Here is an 11,009-nt window from a genome sequence, read left to right on the forward strand (position 1 = left end):
GGACACCCCGGGGCGATGGGACGCAGTGGTCGCACAGCTGTATGCGCTTGTCAAAATTCATCCCACTGTGCTTCGAATCCATGCGTTCCGTCATATGTGAATTATATCAGGATGAAAAAAGAGAACAGAAGTGAAGATCGTTCTTTGGCTGACAACCAATCAATCAAGAAACAAGCAATCAGGCCAGGGAGAGTCAGCCTGGGTGGCTCACCACTCCCATCATTCCTGGGCCAGAGGATAAGGGGGCACCCTGCCAGACAGGTCCCCTAAGACCTCTTACGCCACGGGAAGGTTGTTTCCCAAAGCCAGCCGAGGGATGCTGAGATGGACGCTTCAGCCTGGTACTGGGAGCTCGTTAGAGATCGTCCCGCTGTTTACTACAGATGTGAAACAATGTAACCAAGGAGAAAAGACTGTTTCATTAGTCCAGTTGCCAAGGAAACCAAGGTGGGGAAAGAGCAAGCGGAACCTGATGTGGGCTGGGAAAATACGAAGCTTGTCTGCAAGGTCCTTTTGTGATCAGAACTGGCTAAACCTTGGGTTCTCTCACCTCTAGCCACCAGCGGACAGGTGACTCAAGCAGCAGAGACCACTGGTGCGCTCGTTCTGGGCTCCCTAGTGCCCTGGGGAGAGGACCAGGACGGAAAGAGCCTGGAAGCTGAGGATTGTAACTCATGGGGACTTTATGCCAAGGTTGTTGCCTCAGAGAAAAGAGGTCTGGTCTCCTTGAATCAACAACTCTGGTCTCTCCAAAAAAAAAAAAAAAAAGAATCAGAGACAAGTGTTGATCACATGACGCATCAGCTGTTGGACCCCGTCCAGGTGCCCTCAACATATGCACTCCTAGCCCCGCCTCCCTTCAGGGCATTCGAACCACAGCTGCTGTCGGAGCCCCACTGAAGGGAGCAGGCCTTGTCCCTGTTTTTCTCTGCCCTGGGGACCCGGGAGGCCTGCGTCCTCCCCTCCTCCCCAGCCAGTGCCTTCCTCCCTGGCCCATGGGGACGCTCGCAGCGAAACTGCTCCTGCCCGCCCTCAGCAGCCTGGCCTTCCTCCCCACCGTCAGCATCGCTGCCAAGCGCAAGTTCCACATGGAGGCCATGGTCTACCTCTTCACCATGTTCTTCGTGGCGGTAAGTCCGGGCCACTCTCCCAAAGGCGCAGGAGAAGGGCCGTCTCCCCACCACCTTCCTGTATTGGTGAGGAAGAAAAGTGATTTGGAGGTGAAAGGAAGAGCCCGGAGACCAAAAGAGAGGGTTAGGGGGACCCCTGCTCCTCTCTGGACCTCAGTTTCCCCATGTGGGCCAGGAAGTCACTCTAGGATTGGTGTTCGCAAAACCAGGCCCACGTGGGCCGGCGTCAGTCAGTCCAGGACAAGCCCTTCGAGGCTTCTGGCGTGCCCTTCCTTTTGCCACTGGCAGACCACCCCAGGGGCCCCCCACCCCACCCTGGGCCCCTGCCACTCTCCCAGCTCCAAGCACAGGGCGGCGGAGCAGGGAGGAAGGGGCTGAGCCAGGCCCGGGAGGGGGTTAGTAGGGTTTAGGGAATGCGTAGGGCCTGGGTGAGTCTGATTCCAGAATTCCGGAGCTGGCCCCAGTTCAGGAGGGCCTGCTCACGTCTGCTTGTCTCTCCTTCTCGAGGCCTACGTCTCTCTCTAAGTCCTTCTTTCTCCATTTATATGCCAGGATGACTGTCTCTCTCTCTCCCTCCCCCTCCCTCCCTCCCGGCAGGGCTTTCTCCCTCTGCATTTCTCTGATTCGTTTTCTCCGCATCTGACTTTTTTCTTTTATTCTGTCTGTGTCTGGGTCGCTCTTGGTTTCTGGAGCTCTGTCTCCATAGAACTTGCTCTCGTCCCAAACCTCCTGGTCTTTCCCTGTCCGGCTTTGTTCCCCTGGCCCTCCATGTGTCTCCGTGGCTCTATCTACCGTCCTTAAGCTTCTGTCTGTCTGTCTGTCTGCCTGCCCTCCTATGTACCTCTCTATCTAATCAGTCATAGCTCTGCCTACCTAATCGATGTCCCATCGCTCCACCCATCACCAATCTGTGTCTCAGTGTCGACCTGTGTCCCTCTGAGTCCCCCACTCTCACGGCTAGACTCCCTCCCTTGCTCTGATGGTCTTCCCCATCAGCTCCCGTCAGACTCACCCTTCTCTGAAGCCCAGCTCCCCGTGAGAAGCACGCACTGGGGAGGCAAGCGTTCCCCCAGTCTCCTCCCTGTGGCAGCGCCAGACATGTGAAAAATCGCATGCCTCCTGCTGCCAGCTGGCCTCGCTCCTCAGCAGCAGGGCCTCTGTGGGCGAGCATCAGAGTCCTTGGGGCAGCCCTGGACAGTGAGGTCTGTGAGCACACGCATGCGTTTGCAGACGTGTGTGCACCTGTCACGCCGACGTCCTCGTGAGCCAAATCCACGCTTACCTGCAACGGGAGAAGCTGCGTGTGCACATGGGATGGCGCTCCCTTAGGCAGCAGGGTCCTGGGGCTGGGGGTTGCCTGGGGCTTCAGTCTCCAGGCCTGGGCGGGAAAGACCTTGGCTGCTGTCTAGCCACAAGCCAGCATCCAGGCTGTAGGGCATGCCAGTGCTCTGGACACACTGTCTCACGTAATCTTAGCTCCCCATGAGCCTGAGATTGTGACTGGCCCATTTGACAGATAAAGAAACTGAGTCCCACAGAGGCGGAGTCACGTGTCACTGTATAAGCACAAGAGGCACCCCGGGGCTCTCAGCTCATTCAAGGCGTCTTGTTCAATGCTGCTTTGTTAGCTCCGCGAGGGACCCCTGCCTGGGTGAGTCCCAGGAGGTCAATTTGACAGATGAGAAACCCAGGCACAGAGTGGACTCGGGACTTCTCTGCGGGTATAAGGGGCTTAGGGCTGGGGAGAGGAGCCAGGGATCTTGTCCCCAGGTCCCTGTTAGACCCAGCCCCAGAAACCACAGACACCGCCAGGCCACCCCTCCCTGCTGGGGCTGGGCTGGCCCCCAGCTGCCTTCAAGCTGACCTCAGAGGCCCATTCTGTCCCGCCCTAGCCCACCCAGAGTGGCAGAAGCAGCTGCCTCCTGTGACAAATGTCCTCCGACCTCAAAGCCACACTCAGCCCCTTTCTCCCAGAGCCCTAAACGATACCATTGCGCCTTCTGCCCCCCATGTGGTTTCTTCTGTGTTCTGAGCAGAGCCCTCCTCCAACAGTCGCTATTTCTGTTCCCAACACTGCGCCGTGTGCTCGGTCGCGTGGAATCCCCTGGCCCGCCCCACGGAATGGGTATTCTCGTCCCTGTTTGACAGAGGAGAACCCCAGCAGCCAGCCATTTGCCTGAGCTCACAAAGCAAGGACCTCCTAGGGGGCCTCTGGAGGCTGTGCTGTCTCCCACCAGACCCTCATGGCACTCCACCCCCGCCAACACCCCCCCCCCCCCCCCCNCCCCCCCGCATCGGAAGAGGAAGGCAGGCGTCACAGGCACAGAGGACAGGCGCCAGTCCCTGCTCTGCCCTGCCCCCTTGGCAGGTAGCGCTGTTCTGAATCTCCCCTTCCCCACCCATTCGACAGAGATGAACCAAGGGCCTGGGGGCGGAGACCCCTCCTGGGTCAGCTCTCCTTCAAACCACTCCAAACCCTGCCTCCCTGACCCTGCATTCGCACGGCCAGGCTGAGACAGAGCATTCCTGCTCTCCATGGGGCCGGGGTGGACACTGCCGAGAATCTCATAGTGCTTAAGCCTGTGGTTATACATGGTGATCTGTGCTACGAAGGAGAGGGACGGGTGCAGAAGCAGCAGATGATGGGATTGGGCGGTGGGGGGAGGGATGTAGTTCTAGAAGTAGCAGGAGAATGTCCGTGTCACTCACAGGGCCTAGGCGCGGCGAGTGTCCTTCCGGCTCTATCCTGCAGAGGTCTGAGCACCTTGATCAGGCCCCACCTGAAGTTTCTCTTTCCCCAGCTAAACGATCATGTCCACAGCCTAGTTGCTCTCCTCCATCCTCTTTGCCTGTGTCGCTTCAGAGGGTGCAGCATCCAAAGTTCAACAAGTTCTCTAGGTGGGTCTGACCAGAGCAGAGAGAATCGGGACTGTCACCTCCCTTGTTCTGGACACCATACCTCTATTCATGCCTCCTACGTGTACCATAACTTTAGGTTGCCTGCGACTGTAACTAATAGGAGCTCTAAATCGACCCCAACTTGCTCGACTCACCAAGTGACCCAGGGCTCCCGCTCCCCCGTAACATCCCTGGGCCTCCAGACTTGGGCTGCTCTCCTGGACGCCTCCTCCCTCCTCCTGAGCTGGGTTCACCAAGAGTCGATTGTGCTGGTTCCCAAGCTCGTTTATGCCCATGGAACTTGTCAAAATAATTACATCACATAATTAAATATTACTTAAAGTGATGAAATGTGTATGCAAACAGAGAGAGCTGCTGTTTTCTAAGAAATCAGTGGACTGCTGTGAGAATACTCCACAGTGCCATTTTGCTTAAAAATTTGCCAATAAAGGGAGCCTGGGGGGCTCCGTTGGTGAGCTCAGGTCATGATCCCGGGGTCCTGGGATCGAGCCCCGCATCGGGCTTCTTGCTCAGCAGGGAATCCTTCTCTCCCTCCCCTTCTCCCCCTACTCGTGCACTCTCTCTCTCTCTCTCTGTCAACTAAATAAATAAAATCTTTAAAAAGTATTGCTATTAAATTAGGTGTTGGGGAGACACAGGAGAGGGATGGGTGAAACTACCACTCTGTGCTCAGCACGGGGTCTCCGCAGTCTCCCAGAACTTTAAAGAAACCAGAGCTAGAAGCCATAGGCCGGAGGTGCTCAAAGTGTATTATTCCCCACGGGTGGCTGGCATCAGCCTGAGAAACTCGTAGCAAAGCACACCTCTGACCCCACCCCAGACCTGCCGACTTCGCAGCCCAAGTCTTCACAAGTCCCCCAGGGTTCTGGTGTCCACTCACGTCTGAGGACTTCCCCGGTGGGGTGGCCCAGTCACGACGGGGAGCGGTAGAGAAGGGCCGACTGGCATCCAGAAAATAGGCGGTGGCCTCACACCCAGAGGCGCTGAGGGAACACACACGTACCTGCTGCCAGTAAACCAGGTGTTGAAGGAACGTGCAGGGCGCATCTTCGGGGTCCCCACCTGAGCACCACCAGACTCTGGTCATGTCGCACGGAGAACATAAGAGACACAACTGAGCCCTTAGCACAGCCCAGGCCCCCAGCGCCTCACATGGATTGTTTCGTCTACTCCCCACAAGACCCCATGAGGGGAGCAGTGGGCAGCACTGCTGCCATTTCCATTTTTCAGGTGGGGAAACTGAGGCACAAAGTGACTTGCCTGAGCCTCGGAGCTAGTGAGCGGCCTGGCTGGCGGGGGGTGGCGGGGGCCTAGCCGTGGCCCGGGGCTCCCGTGCCGTCCTCTCCAGCCCCTGACCATTGTGGGTTTTTCGGCAGGTCTACCACGCCTGCAACGGGCCCGGCCTGTCGGTGCTCTGTTTCATGCGACACGACGTCCTGGAGTATTTCAGCGTCTACGGGACAGCGCTGAGCATGTGGGTCTCACTGATGGGTGAGTGGCCGCGCCTTGTCGCCCGATTGCCCTGCCATCCACCTGCCCGCTCCCAGAAACAGCAGAGCCCACTGGCTCTGCTCTCCACCCCGCATCGGGAGTGTCTGCTCCCCTCTCCTAGGGTTCGAAGCCTGGTTTAACTGATGAGAAAGAACGCACAGCCCTTAAATGCCCTGATGCCCATCCTCACATCCGTTTGATTCGCACATGAATGAAGGCTTGTTCAGACCACTTTAGGTGATGGAACCCGTGGAAGGGCTTCCGGCTCTCCCCTCAGGAGACCATTGTTCACGTGTCAGGGTTTGCCCCCAAGACGTTTCCTGAGGCTCACACAAGCATCCACGCACATCACTGTCAGCTCAGGTTTTTAAGAGGATGGAATCACTCAAAAGCGTATGGTGTCTGCACCTTTTTTCTCACATAGCGCCGTCTGGCGGCAATGTCGGAGCACGTGGACCCCATCGCACGGGCTCCCTGCTATTTGCCCAGGCCCCGTGAAGGACCCAGATCTCTCCTGTCTCTTACCTGCGTGTCTTCGTCTTCGTCCCCGGGGTCCTCGGGCTCATGGCCCCCAGGCTGCTCTGTCCACATCTGTCCCTTACAACCAGCCAGAACTCAAACCTCAGGGTGACCGGGCTGGGCCATGGGGTCTCGCTGGCCAGGAGGGAGAGAGAGGCCGCTCACCCCTCCCGGTTCCTCTCTCCCACCTCCAGCGCTGGCTGACTTCGACGAGCCCAAGAGGTCGACCTTTGTGATGTTTGGCGTCCTGACCATCGCGGTGCGGATCTACCATGACCGCTGGGGTTACGGGGTGTACTCGGGCCCCATCGGCACGGCTGTCCTCATCATTGCCACGAAGTGGGTGCGTACTGTGCGAGCCTCAGCGGACAGGGACGCCTGTCCCCTGTGACCCCTCCACCTTGGGGTCTCCATTTACCTCCCATCTCAGGGCTTCAGCTAAAACACAGAGACAACGAGCAGCAGGCCCCCCCGCTGCGTAGACCCCGTCTGTATCATCCGTACCCACTAGCTCTGGACCTAACCCAAGTGACTGCACTTCTCTGCCTCAGTTTCCGTATCGGAAAAGTGGTTGTTACGGGAACAGTCCAGGACCTACCTCATAGGGTTGGTTCAACGATGGACTGAGTTAATGCATCTAAAAGTCCTGGAATAGAGCCGGGCTTCTAATGGGCTCCACACATACGAGCTATTTCTACTATCATTATCATGCTTTGCAGAGAATGACTGCTTTAAAGGTGCAAAAGCAATTGGAAATGGCCTGGGTTAATCTGGGAAGACTTCACGGAGGCGGTGAGCCTTAAGTTTGGTTCTAGCGAGGAGGAAGCTGTGGTGTGTGGTGGACAGGAAGATGGAACTGCCCCTAAGCACTGAGGCAGCCTGAGCCAGAGTTTGCAACACTGATATCTCTTCGGTGGACCCCCAGTGGCCCTGACGCGCGGTCCCCAGGCCTCCCTGCACCCTCTGTTGTACCAAGGCCCTCCTGGGCTGCGAGGGCAGAGAGCTGCTCACGCTTCCCAAGCTGACAGATGCTAGAGCAGGAAGGACCGAGGGAAGGAGCTGAAGCTTGCAAGGACCAGAGCGCAGGCCTGGCCTGCTGGCTGGCCTGAGACTGGACCCGCTCTCCAGCCGTGCAGCAGCCCAGCCCCGAGGTGACATCCCTCTGCCACATTTTCACCCCTTTTGGAGCTCCCCCTGGAATCTCGGGGTGTCGCAATTCCAAATGCTGGCAGGAGGGCTGGTCCAGCCCAGCCCAAGTCACATACCCACTCAGGGCCCCAAAATTAAGGCCAAGATGGCAGGGCCTCAGGGGATGGGGGGGCTGGCCAGACCACCCGGGGAGCAGGAGAGCAGTTCTCTGGAAAGGGGTCAGGCTGGGCAAGTGGTGCAGAAGGTGTCCATCAACCCATTTTACAGCTGCAGGAGGGAAAAGAAAGCCTGGCTCCTCCTACAGCCAGGGAGTAGAGGATTTGTTCTGCCACTCAGTTAAGGAAGGAAGTAGGGCTCAGAGAGGTCAGCAATCAACAAGAAGTCACACAGCACCAGCCGAGGTCAGGCCTTGCCTTTCCAAGAGAAGGGAAGGAGCCTCTTTCTCACCCCAGCTTGGGGAAGCAAGCCGCCCCCCTCCTGCCCCGCAGGAGGCCACTCGGCGCTGCCTATGAGAGCAGGGGAGGCATGTTGGGTCTGCCACGTCTGGACCTAGGGAAAGACCACGTTAATGAACAAGCTAGAATGCATAAACACTGAGCCCTGGGTCTTGATAACGTGCTCACTCCCCAGCAGGAAGTAGGATAGGCTGCTTGGACTGCCCTGGAGGGCCGTTCCTGATGCCGATCTTGGCAGGTCTGGATCTGGGCTGGATTGTAATTAGCCAGAATAGAAGCCACTCGCTAGTTTCCCTGGGAAGCGCCACGGCGACTTCCACGGCCCTCGGGCTGTGGATCCGGCCACAGGAACCAAGAGGTCTGCTTGGCTGCCTACATCTGGGGCTCAAATTGTGTTTTTCAGACCATTTAACGTGGAGTTTATTTTGGATTTTCAAGGGCAGTTGTTTCCTGGAATGAGGGTGGATTTTTCTCTCAGAGGCTCGTCCCTTCTTGAGCCCGAGTTGGGAACGGCAGCCCTCAAGGAGAGGAAGCAGAGAGAGGTGGGTGTGGGGGCCGCGGGGCAGGGCCGGGCCAGCCTAGGACACGACCCTGGGCAGGCGCAGCCGTGGCCACCGGCACCCAGGCCCCCCAGCAGTACCCACGCGCTGTCTGCGCCTGTGCCGTCCTGATGTCTTATCGGCAATGGCAAATTCAAGAAAACCGCACCCCAGACTCTGGTGGCCCAGCCTGCCCCGACCGGCACAGGGCTCCTACACGCGGAGGGTGTGTGCAGTTGGGGGGGTGGCCCCAGCCCCACAAGGGGTTCCACGATCCGCAGTGTGTGCAGCCGTTTCTTGTGCTGAGGTCCCAAACTCCTTGCACCCTGAAACTCCTTGGCCCCAGGGGTTCGAGTTTGCAGGATGTGGTCCCGCATTTACTGCACGCTCTCGGTGCACGTGAACCCATCATTTTAAGCGACAAATCCTGCTCATGCCTCCCATTGACCGGAGCACCTGAGCCACCAGAGCTCCGTGCGCTGGTCGGCTTGACTCAGAAGCACCACGACAGGTCGTGATCTACGAGCCTCCGAAGCGTCTCTCGGACCACCACACAGGCGCCCCCGCGGGCCACCCAGTGGGCGGCACCAGCGCTCCAACACCCTCTTGCTGTGTCTGGTCCCCGGGGGATCCCCTCTGGCTGGCAGGGGTGCGCGTGCAAGGGTGGCCTTGTTAGGCCCCAAAGAGGCAGGCAGGGCCGGGGGTCCTCACGGGGCAAACTGGCCCAGGGGTTCCCAGCCGAGCCATCCAGGCCGGGGCTCCCTTGGGTCCTGCCACCGCGGGACCGGCGCGCGGGGCCATCTCCCTGAGCCCCGCCTCCCACCCAGGGAGAGCCAAGGGGCGTGTGCGTGCCGGGCCAGCTCCGAGCAGCAGCCCCGCATGTGACCTCTCTGCGTGGCCACTCCCCCCACAGCTGCGACGGATGAAGGAGAAGAAGGGCCTGTACCCTGACAAGAGTGTCTACACCCAGCAGATAGGCCCCGGCCTCTGTTTCGGGGCGCTGGCCCTTATGCTGCGCTTCTTCTTTGAGGTACGGGGACTGGGGCCCCTCGGCAGCATCCCATTCCTGCCTCCTCTGTCCCTCCCTCCCACCGCACACCGTCCATCGCCAGCACCAGGGCTCTCGCTGTCTCCTCTCCATGGATCTGACATGAGGCGCACAGCCCAGAGGGGGCCTGGGGCTGGAGCCTGAACCTGCGGGAAGGGGGAGGCGGAGGGAGGCAGGGAGGAGCCCCAGCCTCATTGTCAAGGCCCAGGGAATGGTGCTGAGCTTTCACTTTCCACCTTCAGCGCTCCAGGGGTTGGAGGTCAGGAAAGACTGCCCATGGGGGGCGCGCTGAGGATAGGCCCCTTGGAGGAAGGCACTTGGCCAGATTCTGCGGGGGAGTGACTGGCGGGTACCCCAGCGTGCCAGGCATTCGAGCAGAGGCGTGGAGTGGGGGGCTGGGGGGGAGTCCTGAGGCCGCAGACTGATCCCCCTCCCCGCTTCCCCACCCCTGCAGGATTGGGATTACACCTATGTGCACAGCTTCTACCACGGTGCCCTGGCCATGTCCTTCGTCCTCCTGCTACCCAAGGTCAACAAGAAGGCTGGAAGCGCAGGGCCCCCGGCCAAGCTGGACTGTCCTACCCTTTGCTGTGCCTGCATCTGACTTTGCACCCCTGTCCTTTGACCCCTGTCCGCCGCAAGCCCCTGCCCTCCCCCGTCTCACTCCCAGAGAGAGGCCTCCTGTCCTGCCCCACCCCGAGCACCCAGGAGAAGCGTCTTTCCTCCGAGCCTGGGAGGTCCCTGGGGATTTGGGGAGCTCCCTGATGAGTGCCTTCTTGAGGGCCCAGTTACTAGGTTTCCACATCATGCTGGAAAGAGAAGAATTTCCTCCCTCCTCCTCCCCCACAGTCATGACCAATGTTGTGTCTGCAGAAGCCCGGAGCCAGCGTGTGTCCCCCCATCTCTCCTTCCCTCCTCACCCAAAAGTTTCGGCCCGGTCCCAGCCACAGAGGGGTTCTGCCCGCGCCCGCTCCTCACACCATCTGTTTTCTCTTGGAAACACCACTTCTATCCTGTGCCCTTAGGCTCTGAGTACAGAGGCCAGCGGGCGGCCAGCTCTGTCCCTGGCCCAGGCCTGCGTGGCCAGCCCTCCAGCCCGGTCCCTGAATCCAGCCGTTTCAGGAACGGCGACCCCAGTGAGGCTCCTCTCTGTCTTGACCTTACTGTGCACCGAAGCTGTCTCCGCAGCCCTCGATCTAACTCTTAAAGCAAGTCTGCAGTAACGCATGCTCATTCCGTTCTAAAGACAGCCCGAGGCTCAGGGGAAATGGCGTGTGGGAGGCCCTGAGCCGGTGAGGGCAGAGCGGGGCCCCACCCCAGTCCGCTGGTCAGAGGCAGGCCCGCCACCTGGCTCTGGAGCGGCCGCACAGGCCGGGCGTGAGCACCTGTGTTGGTCCTCCAAGCCCTGGGAGCACTCCCCTGGGCTAAGAGCCAGTGCGGGAAGGGGGTCCGGGCGCAGTGAAACCTGAGCAGGGGCCAGCAGGCCCACAGCCGGGCACCCGGGGCCGGCTGGCCGCAGGGCAGTGGGTAGTCAGCGAGCTCGGGCCCAGAGCCTGTCTGCGCTGGGCCCCGGGGGTGGCGGGAGCAGGCCTCCCAGACATCACCTCAGAGCCCTGAGCCTCCCCAGCAGCCCTGGCTTCCCGAATGATGTGGGCACATCTGTCAGGCAGGAAGTTACCTACACCTGTCTGGGGCCTGTTCGTATTTCCAGAAGGTGCACGCCCACTCCCACTGCATAGGGCGGCCCATTATTTGTCCT

General features: G+C 59.6%; 1 protein-coding gene across 1 annotated transcript; it reads left to right on the top strand.

Annotated features, from left to right (window-relative positions):
- Positions 1 to 577: 577 nt before the first annotated feature.
- MYMK (myomaker, myoblast fusion factor) lies at positions 578 to 10,584 on the top strand. Its single transcript, XM_034663820.1, has 5 exons — positions 578 to 1,130; positions 5,426 to 5,540; positions 6,254 to 6,402; positions 9,116 to 9,232; positions 9,705 to 10,584. Exons 1-5 carry the CDS (start codon positions 996 to 998, stop codon positions 9,852 to 9,854), a joined length of 666 nt encoding a protein of 221 aa, XP_034519711.1. The 5' UTR covers positions 578 to 995; the 3' UTR covers positions 9,855 to 10,584.
- Positions 10,585 to 11,009: the final 425 nt, after the last annotated feature.

This window comes from Ailuropoda melanoleuca, chromosome 7 (assembly GCF_002007445.2).
Source record: "Ailuropoda melanoleuca isolate Jingjing chromosome 7, ASM200744v2, whole genome shotgun sequence".
In the NCBI taxonomy this organism is placed as follows: Eukaryota; Metazoa; Chordata; class Mammalia; order Carnivora; family Ursidae; genus Ailuropoda; species Ailuropoda melanoleuca.

Bases quoted from the DNA above. Each gene is read 5' to 3' on its own strand.
- MYMK (XM_034663820.1), top strand. From the start codon at position 996: ATGGGGACGCTCGCAGCGAAACTGCTCCTGCCCGCCCTCAGCAGCCTG. The intron at 6,403-9,115 runs GTGCGTACTGTG...CTCCCCCCACAG, and splicing joins TCATCATTGCCACGAAGTGG to CTGCGACGGATGAAGGAGAA. The intron at 9,233-9,704 runs GTACGGGGACTG...CCACCCCTGCAG, and splicing joins TGCTGCGCTTCTTCTTTGAG to GATTGGGATTACACCTATGT.